The following is an 18540-nucleotide window of genomic DNA, read 5'->3' on the forward strand; positions in this document are numbered from 1 at the left end:
ACGCCACCAAGGTTTTCAAGAAACACCTCAGAAGGGCAGAAAAGCAGGGTTCTGCACACCTTTCCCACTTCTCCGGTCATCCGCCTTCCCACCCTCCATCAGGAGCCGGCTTTCCTGCCCAGCCTAGCACGCCACTCTAGCCCAACCTCTCGTCTCGATTTCTTTTCCGTCTGCGATACGCCTCTTCTGATTGGCTCAGATGTGCGCCATGCGTGCTGGCGTCACGCAGCAGAGGCGTTCCTATAAGAGCGCGGCTGAGGCCGTTGCGTTTCTTTTTCTCGGCGGGGTCAGCTGTTAGGTGATGTTTCGCGTTCTGCTCCCTCGTTTGGGTTTCGGTTGTAAAGTTAGGGTTTGCGAACTTTAATTATTTAATTAACATGCTAAAGATGGGGACGATAAGAGGGTGGTTAGATAGAATTGCATGGTTAGAAAAACAGTGGGCCTGTTACAAAAGCTTTAGGGCTGTTCTCGCGAGGTTTACTTCGGGCGCCACGAGGCTCTAGAATCAAACGGTTGCGCAGTGGTGGAAGTGCGCAGGGGCCTCCCGGATTGCTCACGTCCGGATTTCTTGTGCAGGTGCAGACGGGCAACTGGAGGCAGCATGCCGGTGGCGCGGAGCTGGGTATGTCGGAAAACCTATGTGACCCCGCGGAGGCCCTTCGAGAAGTCTCGTCTTGATCAAGAGCTGAAGCTGATTGGTGAGTTCTAGGGACAAAGTTTTGGCTTCCGGAATTGGGAGAAGGCTAGCACGTGGGTGCGTCCGTCCACGTGTTCATTGTAGTCTCGTCTTCTTGAATTTGGTACCGTTCGTGGTTTAGAAAGATTTTCTAAATCCTGTAGCCAACAGTCTCCAGTTTTTGTGCTAGTCCGCGGAACTGAGTCTCCTCTCCCGTCAACTCCCTCCCACGTGTAGGCGAGTATGGTCTCCGGAACAAACGTGAAGTCTGGAGGGTCAAGTTTACTCTGGCCAAGATCCGCAAAGCTGCCCGGGAGTTGCTGACGCTGGACGAGAAGGACCCACGGCGTCTGTTTGAAGGTACGTAGAAGTTCACTGAAAGAAACAATTTGGAGGGTTGCTGAGATTATGCTTTCCAGGCGGTCTGTTCTAACCGTGAAAGTGACATTGAGCAAGCGAAGTTAGTCTTTTAACTTTAGTGTTTATTGGGGATTGTGGAGTAGGAAAGGGGCCAATGGATTCAGATCCCATCCTCATCTTTTAGGTGTCTGACTTTGGTTTAGGCAAACATTGGAGTCTTAGGTTACTCAGGTAAAACTAACTTAAGTATTTTTGGGCACCTAGTTCTTGCCGTATGTGATGTAGCAAAAAAGTTCTCATGTAGCCTGCATTCTGATGTCGACATAGACAAAACTGAAATTTCTGGAATGGCTAATAGTCGGGAGGGAACTTGGGTGTGTGCAAGGTGACATGTAAGCGACCTGGTCAGGAAAGGAAGCAATCCATCTGGATCTCGCAGGGGAGAGTGTTTCAGTGATGACACTGGAGGGGAAGGCAGATCATACAAGGCCTTAGACTAATTTTTTAAGGTCCTGAGCTTTTACTCCGAGACGAGAGTTTTGGGAATGAGTTGGAGAATTGTTTTCCAGAGTGGAAGAATGACAGGATAGAACTCATTTTAAGTAATACCAGTGAGGCAGTAATACTACAATGGGTGATGTAAGGGCTGAAGCGAATTTTTTTTTTTTTTTTTTAACACACCTTATCATGTACTATGTTATTGTAGGAGTAGGTGCTGATATTCCCATTGTACTGATAAGGGCAAATTGATCAGGGAGGCCTCATTATACGTGGGAGTGGTGGACAGGCACCTGGCTCCAGAGTCTCGTGAACGCGGTGTGAGACCAATTATAGGAAGCTTCCAGTCACGTGTAATGAGCTACTACTTGGAAAATGAGGGTACTGTGGTTTTAATTACGGAATACAGTAGATGTTTAAATGATACTTAAACGTAAAAATAGCTTTTTAATTTGGTGTGTCTTTTCTCCATTGTATCTAAGGTGTGGGTGCAGTTACACATTTGATTTCAGCAGATGTAAAAAGTTAGGTGATTCCGTAACTTGTTTATAGTTGGCCTTTGAAATGGGCTACCTCACAGATTTCATCTTGAAACAATACTACTTTTAGTCTGACCATGCATGGGTAATCTTAATTTATGGTGAAATACAGGAAGGACTGGGAATTGGAAGGCTTGGCTTCTTTGGGCAATTAGCTTTTCTCATAATTTTCAAATAGGGTTTTTAGTGTGATTTTTCCGGTCTTTCATTAAGGTATGTAGGGAGGAACTGCCTCTACACCTGTGGAGGCATGAGAGTAGTCATGCACAGTAGAAATTGAGAAAGGCCAAATGCATGTTTAGCCATCACAGGTTTACACATCTTTGAATCCATCCCAGACTTGTGGATGGTGGAGGTTTCCACTATTTCTGTAGTTCATATACCCCGTTGGACAAGCCTGTGAAAGCTCTGGGGATGTTGATTTCCAGAATCTCATGGGGGGAGGAGGAGCTAGCCACAGCTAGCTCTGGCTTCAAGCGGGGACTTTTCTGAAGATAGAACTGATCACAAAGGAGCTTATTTGGATACGGTCATGTGGGAAAGTAATGAAAAAAGCAGTAGTGAAGACAAAGTGAACACAAGGGTTACTTGTGGTATTCCAGGGCAGAAGTGAAAGTTGGATGGCAACTCGTCAGGTGCCAAGCTTTCTAGTCAAGGAAGCCATTTAGCCACGGGCCAAGGAGGAACCCACAAGCTCTACCTCATCTGTAGGTCGTTTTGTTTTTTAAACCATCACCGTGACCTTCGCTCATTGAAATAGGCAAGCCATGATGCTGAACCAGGCTATCCTGCAAAGCGGCATGACACTGAGCTCATTTGTTTCAAAGGCTTTATAACAGCAAGTAAGGTAAACACCTTACAGGTATGAACTGTATCGTCACAGCACCTTAAGTGCAGGAATTGTAATCTGTATTTCACATTAAAGGACTAAAGCATTTTATAATTTGTATCTCATGCCATCAAAGACTAGGTGAAGGGCATGCCTGTTGTGGGCAAGGAACAACACCTGAGCCTGGGGTCGTTGGAAGTAGTTAGGTTGTGGCTGACTCTGTTGGATACTTTTTTGCCATGCATCGTTATGTTATTTACATGTACTATCTTCCACGGAAAATGTCACAAATAGAGTGGTATAGTGAATGACGTTACACATTTAAACATAGCTACTCTTTAAGTTTTTCTGTTTTCATGCGTGAAAGCATAGATACTGATACTCCTCCCGTGTTACAGGTAAGAAAAGCTATGTGCCCCTACATCTGGTTAACTAGCAGGGCTTGCCTGACTCCAGTCTATGAGCTTCTAATCAGAGTGCTTCGTTAGTGCTAGTAGTGGTTTAACAGCAGCCAACACAAGCCTGAGGTCAGTTGGAACCCTGAGTCGGTGCTTCCTCTCCCCTTTACCAGGAAATGCATTGCTGCGGCGACTGGTCCGCATTGGAGTGCTGGATGAGGGCAAGATGAAGCTGGATTACATCCTGGGCCTGAAGATCGAGGATTTCTTGGAGAGGCGCCTGCAGACCCAGGTCTTTAAGCTGGGCTTGGCCAAGTCCATCCACCACGCCCGGGTGCTGATCCGGCAGCGCCACATCAGGTACTGCCTCTGGAGGGCCCCCTGGACTCCCCCTTCCCACCCCAATCCCTGTGCTGGCTGCCCTTACTAAGCCTGCTGTCCCTATCTCCTATGCAGTCCTCGGAGGTGGCAGGTGTGAGCTTACTTTGAGGGCCCAGATTTGCCCCCTACCAACAGCTCATGTCCCCATAGCCCAGCGCAAGGGTCACTGCGGCGCAAGCCGTACACCTTGTGAAGGCTTCCGCCAAGCATGTGTGCAGCTGGACAGGTAATAGCTCTTGGTGTCCCCAGGCAAGGGAGAAGCCGCTGAACTGACTGGTGGGTTCACCTAATCTACTGGGCCCACTTGTAAAGTCTGTTACAGACTGATGTTATTAATTTGGTGAAATCAGTGCCAGAGGTCTGACGCTTGAACACCAGGGTGGCAGCTGGTACAGTGAAAAGGGCAGTCAAGGCAAACTGGGCTTTATCTGGGGGCTCATTTCCTCTTGTAAAACCTAACCATTAGGGGGAAAGCTTACTATACATGGTATAGTAAGTGGGCAAAATGCTTGCTAGTCTGCCCAAAATGCATTTTTGGTTCAGCCATCCTCTAGCCCTGTGTGACCCATGGGCAAGTGCTTTTATTTGTATATGAAATGGGTTCAGAGAACCCTGCCTCAAGTGCCTGTGCCTAAGAGAGTGAAACTGTACCTGAGAGTAAAGCTCAGGGCCTGGTACAGAGTTCAGAGTGTTTGAAAACCCAGCCTGGGTCCATGTGGTACCTACCACCTTATTGGCTTTGTAACCTTGTATGGGTTATGTGGGTAACGTGAATGAGAACTTGTCTGCTAAAGCAGTTGTGTAGATGAGGTGATGCCTTAAAGCCCTTGTCAGTACACAGGGATTTCCATGGGGTCTAGAACCCCACCCTGGTATTTATTCAGCATCAGTACAGCCCTGTCCACTGGAAGAAGAGGAGAAAGAATGGTGTCTTGTCTTGCAGCGGGGACCCTATTTTTCCTCCCAATCCTTTTCACCTACCATCCCTACCCCCTCCAGGGTTCGCAAGCAGGTGGTGAACATCCCGTCCTTTATCGTCCGCCTGGACTCCCAGAAGCACATTGACTTCTCCCTCCGCTCCCCATATGGTGGAGGCCGCCCAGGCCGTGTGAAGAGGAAAAACGCCAAGAAGGGCCAGGGTGGGGCTGGAGCTGGTGATGATGAGGAGGAGGATTAAGCCCCCCCACCCTCTCCTGGGTTGGGGACATTATCAAGTTTTCCAATCAGATAATAAAAACCAGATCAGCACTTTGGAGTTGGTGTTTATTATTGGGTCTCCTCTCCCTGACTTAGATTCTTTCCTGGGATCCAGTCTAACCCTTGTTGTGAACATTCAGTTCTGTGTAGTGAGGGGAAGCTCACACTGTATCCAAGACAGGTTGTCCACTTGCTTTAAAAAAAAAAAAATTTATTTATTTTTTTTAATTAAAGTAAAAGCAGAAGAGTTTTATTGAGGGAGATATGATTTGTGAGTTTGGGGCACAAGGCGAAAGCACAATGTGCTCGAAGCTCAGACGGTGCAGGGGGTTTTTACAGAATAAAACAAGCACTTGATCACAACCACATCTTGCTTAACATCGGCTGAGTTATTGCTGACCCTGACGTTTCTTTAGCTCGTGGTGTGTCAGCATTTTTCCTAGAAGTGTCTTGGACCTTCCTGGAATATGTCATGCATTGGGCACAAGAACAAAGTGCCATATCCTTGAGAGGGCATAACCACATTTTTCCCCCAAAAGTTGTTTTGCAGGGTACGATGGGAGGTTACAGGGTACAGAAGCTGCAATTTTTTTTTTTTTTTTGTATATATAATTGTGCTGTAAGTGAAAGTTTACAAATCAAGTCAGTCTCTTCACATAAAAACCTATATAGGCCTTGCTACATACTCCCAATTTCTCTCTAATGAGACAGCCTGCCCTCTCCCTCTATTCTCTTTGTGTCCATTGTGACAGCTGCTAACCCCCTCTACCCTCTCATCTCCCCTCCAGGCAGGAGATGCCAACATAGTCTCAAGTGTCCACCCGATGCACTTTTAAAAATTTTTTAAAGGCATTTTTCCATCAGGGTTTATTTTCAAATACACTTTTTAGACCAGTACACTTTATGTGGAGATAACAAATACCAGTATTAAGAAATTACACAAAAATAGTCTGATAGATATACTTATTTTTGGTAACACATTCAGTGCCACTGATACAGTAACTATAAGGTTACGTTAAACCACAGAACGGTAACTGCCACAGTTGCATGGACTTGGGCCTCTCCAGCTGAGTACATTTTCAAAAAAGGAATCCTGTTCGGCTATGCCAGTGAAACCTATTCAGGAGGGATGTTCCGAAGTGATCAGCAGCGTATTGCAGCTGACAAATTTCTAGAAAAAAAGCTAAATCCCTTGAGTTGGCACCTGGTGTGTGGTGGGGGTGCAGAGGAGAGTTGTTAGGGCAGTGTCAGAGGGACCCTGGTGAGCCTGAGAGGTTAGGAGTAATTGTGGTTGGCTTCCAAATACTAGTAGCAGGGTGACATCTGATTTGTAATATTAGAGAAATTACAGGGAAAAAAAAAAAAAAGGCCAGTAACCATTTGTTACCCATTGTTGAGTTGATTCTGACTAAATGACCCTGTAGGACATGGTAGAACTGCCCCATACAGATTCCAAGGAGCATCTGGTGGATTTGAACTGCTGACCTTTTGGTTTAGCAGCCTTAGCTCTTACCCACTACACCAGGGTATCCAGTCATAGATTAGAGATTGATAAATAGCACTGCATGAGGGATGTTCTTGCAAGGTTTCACAAGAGGAGGCACCCAGATGTTTTCTTCCCACGTTTCCACTTTTTGAATGTGGCCGAGTGTATAGAAGGAGTCTGATTACTTTTGTCATTCAGATACTTGAGTGCTTACTACATGGCAGCCCTTGTCCTCTTAGTGTGGGGGTTGCAGTAGCAGTGAGCAGAATGAGCATCTTTGCAAGATGCTTCCATCATCAAAGGGGGAGGCTGACCAACAGTGTTACAGAAACAGCTCTATTTGCATATGGCCTGGGAGGAGGGGTCATTTCCAGACAGTGAGTAGCAAGTGGAGGTCAGGGCATTCCCTGGCACATCCGGCCATCTTACCCTGGTTCCTGGGATGAGATAGGGTAAGTAAGGTTAGGTGAGCAGAACAAGAGGACAAGCTGAGCCTGCCAGTCTTGGTTGCTGGTGAAGATGGAATGGTTGTGGTTTTTCAGTGGTAGCACTTGAAAAAATCTATAGACTACTTTGAAAGCAGGGATTTGAACAGATTCATATGTTACTGATTTAAAAGTAGACAATATCGGGCATAAAATGAAAAATGCACCTAAAGCATCATTTCACAAAGCATACGTAATAAGTTTTAAGAACAACATACAAAACAACCCCTGAGGATATTGTTAAAATGTAGATTCCGATTCAGTATATCTGGGGGTGGAGCCAGAATGAATCAGTTTGAAACCATGTTTGAAAGCTTGTTGCTTTTGAAGTGTGACATCAGACAAGGTCCCAGGTTTCTGTCTTACACAGATACGGGTCCAGTGAAATAGAAAATGGAGAATATGTTGTCTGGTGACATATATGGCAGGTGACATTTAAGGAACCCTGCACTCTCCTCCCCTACCCCTTGCTTCTGGGGGTTTCTGAAAACACTCATGGTCAGGAGGAAACCAGCTTCCCCTTTCCTCCGCCTTGTTGAGAAACTGCATCGTCCAGTGAAGGAAGGGACTTGGAGGAGAGATGTTGATATTAAGCAACTCGTTTAGTCTTTTGTAGCCTAGTTCCCGTTTGGGGGCTTTCTTACTTTGAGGTCAGTTAAAAGCTCAGCTTCAGAGCAGTGACATGCTTCTGGGTCCTTTGACACTGTTAGGTTGCTGTTCCCAAACATGTAAATATGAAGCCCGCAGAAGATTCCAGGTCTGTTTCAGGTAGCAGATAGTAGGCCCCCCAGGTTTGTCACTTGGTTAACTAGGGCCTGGTTGATGACAGAGTGCCATGAGATTATTGCAGTTGGCTAGATGAGTTTGGCAGGGACTGTAAGATCAGCTGAGTAATTTGGGTGGAGTCTGGGAACAATTTCCACAAGGTCCCAGAAGCTCCTGGGGTCCATGTCAGGTCTCCAGGCTAGCTGCAGTTCTTCAGTTAAATGCTCATGGGGGCAGCTCTGTTGCTTTCTGGGGTTCTTGCAGGCCCCCTCCTTGGAGACTGGGGCCTGGGTCTTGTCCTGTGTTAGTGAATAGCCACAGCTGCATACACGCTAGGTTCATTGGAGGGCTCCCCTGACTGAGAGGAAGGGGATGTGGTTGTCTCTGGTTTGAGGGTTGAGTGAATCAGCTGTGCATACGTCACTTCCTGGGGGTCTTCAGGTGCAGCAGCCTGGAGTGAGGGAGAGTGAGATGCAGGCATAAAGTTGTGGGGGTTTACCCATTACCCATTGCCCGTTGGGTCGATTCTGACTCATAATGACCGTATAGGATGAAGTAGAACTGCTCCATAGGGTTTCCAAGGCTGGAAATCTTTAGGGAAGCAGATGGCTGCATCTTCCTCTCAAGGAGCTGCTGATGGGTTCAAACTACCTACCTTTTAGTTAGGAGCTGATTGCTTGATTCCTGTCCCACCAGGGCTCCTGATGGGGTATGGGGTAGCCTGGGAAAATGGAGAGAAAGTACCCACCTGACTGTCCCTCTGACTGTCTTCTTCCACTTGTCTGTCCTTCATATCCTGCAACTCTCCAGACAGGGAGGAAGGACAGGGAGCCGCTGCCCACCTAGATCTTGAGTGGTGATTCACCTGGGCACACATCCTTGCCTGAGGGTTTTGATCTTCAGGGCTCTGCTGTAGAGAGAGTGAGGGCAGACTGGTCTTGGTTACATTCTTGCCCGCAGTCCATGTATATTTGGGGGCAGCAGGGGCAGGAGTGATGTGAAGTTGAAATGCCTGTCACGTGATCACAGAAAGCAGGCAGGTGGGGAGTTGGGTAGATGAGTCTGGTGCTCAAGGGAGGTCAGGACTGGAAGTAGGAGTTGGGTGTGGAGCCATCCAGGTAGAGAGAAACAGTGAAACCCCACTGTACAGCTACAAGTGAGTTGGAGTCAGACCTACAGTAAGGTGAGTGGGATGGTGGGGTGAGCCTGCTATGCTGTGTGGGAGCTGATCGTCACCTGTGTTCTAGTTGAGATACATTACTTGGTTTCCTACAGCCAAGGGGCTGAAGGAAAGAGAATACACAGAAAGCAGAGGCTGAGCTAGGCCATGGGACACCATAGTGGAATTTAAAAAGGTCCCCCCTCTGACCTCTCTATAAACCCAAGGCTTGGCTTTTCATCCCCACTAGATGAAAAGGCACCCTGGTGGCACAAGAGTTAAGCACTCTACAGAAAGTCCGGCAGGTCCAACTCACGAGCCGCTATGTGGGAGAAAGATCTGGTCATCTGCTACTGAAACTCTATGGAGCAGTTCTCTGACCTATACGGCTGCTATGAGTTGGGATGGACTTGAAGGCACACAACAACAGCCTTTGGCCCTGCCAGTCAGACTTCGGCACTCAACAATTTGAAGGTCAGGAGAGGAGACAATGGCAGAGCAGTGTGCTTCAAATTCCTGCTGCTAATGAGTTGGGTGCTGGGAGGGTGGACAGGTATCCACCGGATTGAGTCAATGGACAAAAAGGTTGTTGGGGTGTGGTCACGGCCAGAGAGGACTCACCTCACTGTCCATCTCCATTTCTTCCTCAGGCTGTATGTCTCTCACGGCAGCATCTGGTGGGGACAGAACAAGGGGAACCTGTGTCTTAGCAAGATTCCCTGAGATCTCATACTGCCTCTCCCCCTCATCGATGGGGAGGCTGAGGCCCAGAGAGTGTCAGTGATGTGGGCCTGCCACATGGTCTCAGATTTATTCTGTCTTACCCCAGGCCCAGGACCATTTCCAATCACCCTCCCTACCCCCATTTCCCACAGACATTCTGGGGGATGGTTCACATCTTCACCCCCCAGGGTGACCCCTCCTCTCCCCCTCACACAAGTTCTCGTCCTGGTCCATGGCGGCTGGACTGGAGCTGGGGAAGGAGAGAGGAATGTTGGGTGGTGGAGGGGGAGCTGGGGGCAGGGTGGGAGGCCTGGGGTCTTTGGGGTGGTCTTACCTTTTCCGCAGGCCTCTGTCCTTTGGCTCTGACGCTGTGGTCCCTATAAGAAGTTGGAAAGCAGTCTCCAACCCACCCTAGAGCCCTCCCCTAGGACTGCTTTCAGGTCCACAGGGGATCTAACAACTGGAAAGATAGCAACTCTGTTACCTTCTCCATACAGAATTCATGAGAAAACAGTTCTAAACACTAAAAACAAAACTTGTATGTGTATCTCAACTATGAACCTTGAAAAGCCAAAAAGGTGCAGGAAATATTTATAGGTACGCTCACTTCTTTTTTCTTTTTTTTTTGTTGAGAATTTACACAGCAAAACCCGTCCCCATTCCACAGTTTCTAAACATAATAATCGGTCACGTTGGGTACGTTCTTCACACTGTGTCAATGTTATCATTTCTGTTCTAGTTCCACTTCCATTTTCTTAATCTGCCTGCCTCCCAACCTTCTCATGTGTGCTTTAAAGTAACTTGACTTTTTGTTTATACTAAAACGACAGTCTTTACTCTTTGGCCTAAACTGTTACTTAGTTTAAAGGTGACTTCGGGGCAGGGGGGGATAGTGTCACCTCAAGGTTTAAAGAACAACCCAGGGCTACAGTTTCAGGGACTCCTCCCGCCTTAAGAGGTCTGGATTCTTTAAGAACTTGAAATCTGTTCCACATTTTTCTCCCTTTTTATCAGGATTCCTCTCTTATGTTCCTGATTATATGCTCACTTTTAATCTCTTCGTTCTAGCTTTTCAGATCGTGAAATGCTGAAGGAATCTTTCTATGCTGACCTTCTCTCATCTCTTTGGTCTCCTTGGCCGTTGCCCTCAGAGCACCCTTGGTCTGCCCGCAGGGAACCTACCACCTCATGTGGCCGCCTCATCCCATTCCGTACTCATGTCACTTACTGCCTTTCCCCTGGCGATGGTGTCTGATGAGGAGGAAGAGGAGGAGGAAGAGGACGAGGAGAAGAACAAAGGCCACCAAGACTCCGATCAGAACTTTCAGGTACTGTGGGAGACCTTGGGCATGAGTGAGGTCATAAATAAATTAGTGATGCCCATTTATTAAGCACCTATGCATGCCAGCACGTGCTGGGACTTTTGCACTCATCACCTCTGACACGCTCAACAGCCATGCAACATTTGATTGCCACCCTAACCCAGCTCATGTTATAGAAGAGGAAACTGAGGATCAGAGAGGTCAATCATGTGCCCCAGATCATCCAGCCAGGAAGTGGCAGGGCTGGAATGGGGGGTCTCTGAATCCCCTTGTCCTTTTTTTCCTTGCTGCTCCTCTCCCTTCCCCTCCCCCCGATGGAAAACCAGAGAAGTGACCTGTCCACTAAACCCCAGCCCCAGCCCAGCCCAGCTCCATCCCCTACTCTGCAGGGCCCTGACACCCCTACTCGGGGCCTGTCCGGACATCAGGCCTATGTATCTGGGAGGAGGGTGGAGAGTGGGGAGTCTACCCTGTACTGAGCGCCATTTTGGACCAGACCCTAGGCCCAAGACTTTCACTGTTATGATTTCCCTGTGTCTCACAGCAGCCCTGGGGCAGATGGTGGGAGGCCTGTTGTACAGGCAGTGAGACTGAGACTCAGAGAGGGAACATAACTTGCCTGAGGTCTCACAGCTGGGAGGTGGCAGAGCCAGGATTTGAACTTGGGGTGGGGGTGGTGGTGGTGGTGTGCGACTTCTAAGCCCCACTCTTTGCCTATCACCACAACAGCTTCTGGAAAGGCTGGGCTCCCCCAGTATGTGGAAGAATACAGATGTCCTAGTTATTGCCCTGCCCCTCCCCCACATGGTGTCACAGCTGGGCAGCTTCCCCTTTTCAAGTGAAGACATGGATTCCAGAGGGAAAGAGGAAAGGCCTTTTCTAAGATCACTATCTCAAAAAGTGGCTGAGCCAACACAGAAGTCAGCTCTTCCAAACGAGAGACCGTCACTTACCCCTTGGTGGGTCTGAGTCCCTGGGTGTGTGGTGCTGATTCTCGGAGCCTCCTGGGGAGCAAGACAGGATGAGGGGCTTCAGCCCACTGTTCCTCCTCCAGGCTGGACCCCATACCTCCCTCTGCTGTAAACACCCTGCTCCTCATCAGGCCCCAGCCCCACAACCTCTGGGAGCCTGGGGTCACCACCCTCATATCTGCCCATCTCCTAGCCCCCCAGGACACAAGCTGTGCTGGATAGATGAAGGAAAAATTCCAGCAGCTGAGAGGGCAAATCTAGGGTCCCCCTGGGGAACAAGACCTCTGTTACTCACCAGCTCTTGGTGTGGTCTCTGGGTGTGAGGCTACAAGGATTAGAGATTCAGGGAGGATGAGAGTTGGGGTGCCTCTGCCCTTTCCTCTTGGTCAGCTTTGATCCTCTCCAGCCTCCCTCTACCCACCATGGATATATCCGGTCCTCAGGGATGAGGATTGAGGATGAGGCAGGGATGCGAGCTGCCCTGTCTTTTTCCATCCCTCTGAGGGATGGATCCCCTCTGGGTGACCCTCCTTCAGTGGCCTTTCCGTCTCACCCTAGCCCGGAGCTACCCTGGGGACAGGTCACTGAACCGACCATCATAACATAGAGGGGACAGGTTCAGGGGGTTCTCACCTGAGACCACCAGCTCCAGGGGGTCACTGGGTTGTGAGAACAGGTAAGGGAAGGTGCTGTGTGAGCTGTAACACCTGTAGGTCCCTCCATGGGCTGAGGTCACAGGACTCATGGTGAAGATGGCCTGAAAGGGCCCAGCATTTTTCTGCCAACTCATCTGCTGGGGAGGGGCAATCAAGCCCTCCTTGAACAGATGGAATGTATCAAAAAATTGATCTGAGCGACACTGCAGAGTCACGCTGTCTCCCAAGGTCACTGAGGGGCCAGGATGGGCCAAGAGGGAGGGTTTCTCATATGTTCCTGTGAAAGAAGGAGGCCACAGTGTACAGGGAGCCATCTGGTCCCCATCTCCCTTGAGCTGACCACCATCTCCTCTTCAGGAACTCTCCCTCTGTGGCCCCTCTTTCCCCACCTCTCAGTTTCTCTGTTATGGTCTCTCTCATCCCTGTGTTTCTCACTCTCCCTTCCTCACACCCCTCCCTGAATCAAAGCCACCATCTCATCTCTGCTCCAGGACTGTGTCTCCCTTGACCCCATCTCTACCAGGGGAGACCCTGGGTCCACACCTCAGCAGACCGTCTGGACATCGTGCTGGGAAGGGGTCCATACCTGCCACCAAGACGTACAGGGATCACTGGGGGCCAACCACCTGGAGAAGAGTGTGCATGCACCATAGCACCTGTACTGTTCCTTGTGGGTGTGGTTCACATGGCACAGGGTGAAGATGGGACTGTACTGCCTGTCAAGGCACTGGGAAAGGGAGTAAGAGCTGCTCATCCTTGGTCAGAAGGAACCTGTCAAAGCAGGCCTCAGGGCCACACTGCAGGGTCAGGCTGGCTCCAGAGAGCACCAGTGAGCCCGGCTGGGCTGAGAAGGAGGGCTTTCTGTGCACCCCTGGCGAAGAGGAGACAGTGGCATGGAAGGAAACGCACATCCCCACTGTCCACGGGGCTGCAGTGAGTGCACACTCGTCTCCTTCACACCCCCCTGTGATGCTGCTCCCAGGAGGCCACTGTCAACAATCCCCCATCATGACCAGGGCTCCCCTGGGCACATGGCCTATATCTGTCATTTTGGAGCCCCCAGAAAGAGTGATTGGGTGGGGGCTGCCTCATCTGTGACCCTGAGATCCAGAGGGTCGCTGGGGTGTGACCACAGGTGGGAGGAGGAGCGGACAGAACCATAGCATCTGTAGGTGCCCCCATCGTAGGTGCTCACAGGGCCCATAGGAAAGATGGCCTGGTGCCTCCCAGCAGAGAACTGAGATTTCCTGTGTTGAGGAGGGTCAGCTCTTCCCTCCTTGAGCAGATAGAAAGTATCCATCCTGTCCTGTGAGCTACAGGAGAGGGACACACTCCCTCCTGAAACAACCAGAGGGCTTGGATGGGCTGAGAGGAAGGGTTTGCTGTAGGCTCCTGAGAGAGAAGGAGGGAACTGAGCTAAATGGGGGGTACAGTCACCCCACATTACCCTACAGCCCACAGGTGTAGTCTGTGAGGTTCCCTTTCCCCTGAGGCCACATTCCCTTCTGATACTGCAGGGTCAGACTGTCTCCAGAGAGCACCAGTGAGCCTGGCTCGACTGAGAGGGAGGGCCTCTTGTACACTCCTGGGGTAGAGGAGGCAGTGGAATGGAAGGGGACACCGATGCCCACAATGTCCATGGGGCTGCAGTGGGTCTATGCTGGTCTTCTCCCCAGGCCCCTTTCTGTGGTTCTGGATCCGAGAGCACAGTGTCACTGACCACCCATCACCACCAGGGCCACCCTGGGCGCACAGCTTCGATCAGGCATCTTGGGGGTTCTGAGAAAAAGATGGGGCAGTGGGACTCACTGAACTGTGACCGTCAGATCCACAGAATCACTGGGCTGTGACCACACATATGGGTAGTTTCTGAGAGAACCATAGCATCTGTAGATGCCTCCATGGAAGGTGCTCACAGGGCCCACAGGAAAGGTGGCCTGGTGCCTCCCAGCAGAGAACTCAGATTTCCTCTGTTGGGAAGGGAAGGCTTCTCTCTCCTCGAGCAGATGGAAAGTGTCCATTGTGTCCTGTGAGCTATAGGAGAGGGACACATTCCCCCCCGAAACCACCAGATGGCTTGGATGGGCTGAGAGGGAGGGTTTGCTGTAAGCTCCTGAGAGAGAAGGAGGGAGCTGAGGTAAAGGGGGATACTGTCACTGCACATTACCCCACAGGTGTAGTCTGTGAGGTTCCCTTTCCCCTGAGGCCACAATGCCTTCCCTTCTGCCTGTGAGGAGGAGCTCACAGTGAAGGTGGATGTCCTGATTCCTCCCTCTTACCTGTCACAACAAGGAGCAGAGGGTCGCTCAGCTCTGACCAGCCACTCGAGCTGTGATATGCACACTGGATCTGCCCTGCATGTTGTATGCTCATGGATTTGATGAAGAAACTGGCCCTATCCACAAAGTTCCTTGGTCGCCACATTTCCAAGTATTGAGACCCTTGGTTTTTATACAGATAGTAGGCATCAGCCTGCCAAGACCCTTGACACCAGATGGTGACAGAGCTCCCCATGGTGGTGATGGGGCCTGGATTAGCCCAGATGGAGGGTTTGTGGAGGGTCCCTGGAAAGGAATGAGATCTGGAGTTCTAAGGGGCTCCTCTTCCCTCAGTTCCCACAGCTTTCACTTCGACGTTTCTCCCACCCTGGTCACCAGCAGCTCAGATCCTCTGTGCTTCCCCTTGAGCTGCCCAGGGACATTCACTGTGCTGCCCAGAGGTTGGAGCTGGGAGGCCTGGGGAGGACTCACCTGTCTGTAGCTGGTTCCGCAGGCCCTGGCCCAGTCCTGTGAAAGAGTTCCCTGTGAGAAGTTCATGCTGACACCTACACACAGAAGCATCCTGTGTGGTCTGGGCCCCTGAGCACTGGGATGTGGCTGAGAACACTCCTCCCCTCAAAGTCTCAGCTTCCTCTTGAGCCTCCTGAATCCCTGGGGTCTCCCAGGGACCAGGACCTGTGTGTGAGGAGGGGGTCCTCATCCCTTGCCCTTTTCCCCCAAGCTTACCAAGACATAGAAAGGCGGTGAGGGTCAGGGCTGTGGCACTGCCTTGCATGGTTTCCAGCACTCCAGACGAATTATAATGACCACAGGGCCTGGCAGGACAGACATGCACAGGGTGTGACAAGTCCTGGGCCCTGTGTTACGTGTCACGCGGTTTCCTTTTCAGCAGCCTCACAGGAAGGGGAACAGCCCTCAGCCCCGCTCTGTGGCCTGGCTCTGCTTTCCCCAGATATTGGGGCTGAGGACATAGCAGACTCCCTGGAAACCTTTCACACCAAATCTGAGTTCCAATCCTGCGTCTGCCTTTTACAGAGGTTGGATGAACTGGAGCACGTCACTTTCCTTTTTGGAGACCCCATAAATGCAAATTTTCTTCCTTCTTTCCACCAGCCAGGCAATCCAAAAGTTTTATTGAGCATTTCCCACGTCCGATCAGGGAGGCAGATAGTAGAGATTCGTTGATGAAGCACACAGATTCCTCCTGGATTCACGGAGCTCAGGTGAACACAAGACAGACCTTGAAATAAAAAGGAGCAACATAAGGACAAAGAGACTAACAGGTGGACATCAAGTACCTGCACCATGGGAGTGAGGAAGACGTGGAGGAGGAGAGGTGATGCCATTAGGGTGAGCACCGAGAGAGGTGAGGGGAGGACACCCTCCATGAGAAAGAGCTTGGGCTGTTGTAGGATCTGAGAGCAATCGGGGGACACGGGGTCCCGATCACTCAGGGTTTCGTGCACTAAGGAAGTATTTTGGATTTTACGTTTAAGGCACCAGGAATTTTTAAGCAAGGGACAATATGGACAGATTTCTGTTTCAGGAAGACCCCACTATGCAGAGAATGGCATGTAGGAGGGTTCTATTAATAATAAAGAATAATAAAACTCCAACATTAATTTAAGCCCTGGGTGAAGTACCAGTCAGTATTCTACAGGATTGTGTGGATGTCTTATGTAACGCTTATACACAGTTTATCACACAGGTAATTTACAGTTGAGTGTAATGAGATGGGAACTCTTCTTGGTCTTTGTCTTATTCTGGGAGGTTGGAAACAAGTTCGCTATGTTCAAAGTGGCTAAAGGAGCAGCCCGTGAAAAGGCACAAAACTGTTTAATAGTTCAGTGCGTGTGTGTGTGTGTGTGATGTATAAGTATGTACATTTAATTGTGATGACTTTGGTAGGGGAGGGGGCCCTGGTGGCACAGCGTTAAGTGTTTGGCTGGTAACCAAAAGGTCAGCAGTTTGAATCCACTAGCCGCTCACTGGAAACCCTATGGGACAGTTCTACCCTGTCTTTTAGGGTCGTCATGAGTCACAATCTCCCGAGAGAAGTGGGGTTATTAATTGGGAGTAGGGAGCTGTGTTTGCTGGAGATGGAGAGTTTTATCTCAGGCCTGATTATCCACAGCTTTACAAGTCAGGTGGAGGTACTTGGATCTTATTTCGAGGAAGACGGAAACTTGTGGAACAGTGAACTAGGGAGGAGAAGAGCCAGGTAGGATTGTTAGAAGAGCTCTCTGCATGTGCAGTGAGAAGAATGTACTGGAGTAGGGAGTAGGGGGGTTGAGAGAGGGGGAGCAGGAAAGAGGCTTTGTGGTGGTACAGGCAAGATGTCTTCATCTTCAACTGATCATGGAACGTGGTGAAGGATTCGGGGACATGGCTAAGACGGTTCACGGGCAGAGCTATTTAGATTTGATGATTGAATGTGAGGTGGAAGACAGTAAAAAATTGAGGGCTATCCCAGTCTCTTCCTTAATTGACTGTAGAAGGCAGTAAATCCATCACCAAGTGGATGACCCTAGGTGAAGGAGAGGCTATGGGGTGGTGTTTATAAGATTGTTCATTGTCTCCCAGTAGAAAGTACAACTTTTCTTCCTGGTCTGGTGTTGCAAATTTTCTTTCTCCCTAGCACTTCCCCTCACTGACTTCCCTATTTCTATATGTAACAGCCTCTTTCTCCATGTCACCCTCATTCAAATTTTCTCAAGTATTTCTGCCTCATCAGTGCCTCTTTCTTCCGGGGAAGAACTGTCCACCTTATACTGTGGGTTCTTTCTTCAGGAACTGTGTAACAGCACTGGTTGGAGGCAAACTCAGAGACAGTAATTGAAGATGTGGCTGACACATTTACTGTCAATCTTGAGCAGGCAACTTCCTTTTCTGGAGTCTCATTGTCCTCCTCATAGTAAGGTGATAATGACTTCTCCTCTCGGGGTTGATGTGAGTATCAAGTGGGGCTTGAGACATGGGAGGAGTGCACTCTGGAATGGTCTCATGGGTCAGACAAAGTCATGTGGACGCTGAGATGATCATGGTATCAGATTTCACATCCAGGGACTTATTAAAGTCACACCACAGGGCCCACTTCTGCTCCAAGCACAAGGGATGGTGGATAAATGTTTTTAGATTATGTTCCCACAGACAGAACAAATGAGACAGATGAAAGTGCCAGAAAAGCAGAGTGAATCCTTTGAAGTAAGCAGGTGCCAGTGCTGGGTAGTCTTGTGGTGTGGTAGCAGGGAATGGGTCACAGGACCTGGTTGACTATGTCTGTGTGGAGACAGGAGGTGAAGCCCCAGCGGCGATACTGGACTCCTGGTTTGAAGCTGGACTCTATGAACCTACTGCCTGTTTATGAATAAGGATTGCAATTTCTCTGCTCACTGTTCTAGGGTTGTGGCCAGAATTCAGCTCCCTTCCCTAGTGTATGGGTGAAAAATAGTCGCTTGAGTATGTGCAGATGTCAGTGTCTATTCCACATATGGTATGGGGACAGTTTTGAATAATGTGTGCAGAACCCTGTGTAGAACATTGAGATCAGAACACTTAAAAACCGTGAGTCAGAAACAACTTCAGCAGAGTCACCTATTTGGGGCTTCACAGTCCAAGAGAATATGGATTATAACTTGTGTGAATGATTAGCACAATGGCAAAATGACAAAGTATATGAGCTCAAACTGTATCCTCAGGAATACACTGATCAGCTCAATAATTGTGGAATTTCTGAATCAGGACAATAGAGATGATAGAGAAAATTGGAAGAGACTTAAAAATAAGCAGTCTTTAAATCAAACGGTTAAAGGAGGG

The 18540-nt window shown here is 49.4% G+C and overlaps 3 protein-coding genes across 5 annotated transcripts in view; 2 read left to right on the top strand and 1 right to left on the bottom strand.

The window, feature by feature from the left end:
* Positions 1-203: 203 nt before the first annotated feature.
* RPS9 (ribosomal protein S9) lies at positions 204-4934 on the top strand. Of its 3 annotated transcripts, XR_002784714.2 has the most exons (6): positions 206-298; positions 577-698; positions 914-1036; positions 3474-3660; positions 3757-3907; positions 4681-4907. XR_002784714.2 is itself a non-coding variant. In XM_003406857.4 (5 exons), exons 2-5 carry the CDS (start codon positions 602-604, stop codon positions 4856-4858), a joined length of 585 nt encoding a protein of 194 aa, XP_003406905.1. In that variant the 5' UTR covers positions 207-298; positions 577-601; the 3' UTR covers positions 4859-4934. The 3 variants fall into 3 exon arrangements, 2 of the variants coding, with proteins under 2 accessions (XP_023399303.1, XP_003406905.1); XM_003406857.4 differs by lacking the exon at positions 3757-3907 and having other exon boundaries at positions 207-298; positions 4681-4934; XM_023543535.2 differs by lacking the exons at positions 3474-3660; positions 3757-3907; positions 4681-4907 and adding an exon at positions 2676-2945 and having other exon boundaries at positions 204-298.
* Positions 1670-15648, bottom strand: LOC100662732 (leukocyte immunoglobulin-like receptor subfamily B member 3). The gene is given in 17 exon segments (XM_064293180.1): positions 1670-8065; positions 8363-8524; positions 9395-9447; positions 9709-9746; positions 9831-9873; positions 10725-10838; positions 11772-11822; positions 12085-12114; positions 12423-12722; positions 13032-13046; positions 13049-13184; positions 13186-13434; positions 13497-13837; positions 14259-14558; positions 14725-15009; positions 15196-15231; positions 15451-15648. Coding segments are annotated over 17 exon segments (2349 nt in total). The 5' UTR covers positions 15500-15648; the 3' UTR covers positions 1670-7918.
* Positions 15501-18540, top strand: part of LOC100663018 (small ribosomal subunit protein uS4-like) — a 107504-nt gene continuing 104464 nt past the window's right edge. The window contains exon 1 of the mRNA XM_064293384.1: positions 15501-17673. The gene's annotated coding sequence lies outside the window, so the exon portion shown is untranslated. The remainder of the gene's footprint in view (positions 17674-18540) is intronic.

Source organism: Loxodonta africana, chromosome 11 (genome assembly GCF_030014295.1).
Source record: "Loxodonta africana isolate mLoxAfr1 chromosome 11, mLoxAfr1.hap2, whole genome shotgun sequence".
NCBI classification, from domain to species: domain Eukaryota; kingdom Metazoa; phylum Chordata; class Mammalia; order Proboscidea; family Elephantidae; genus Loxodonta; species Loxodonta africana.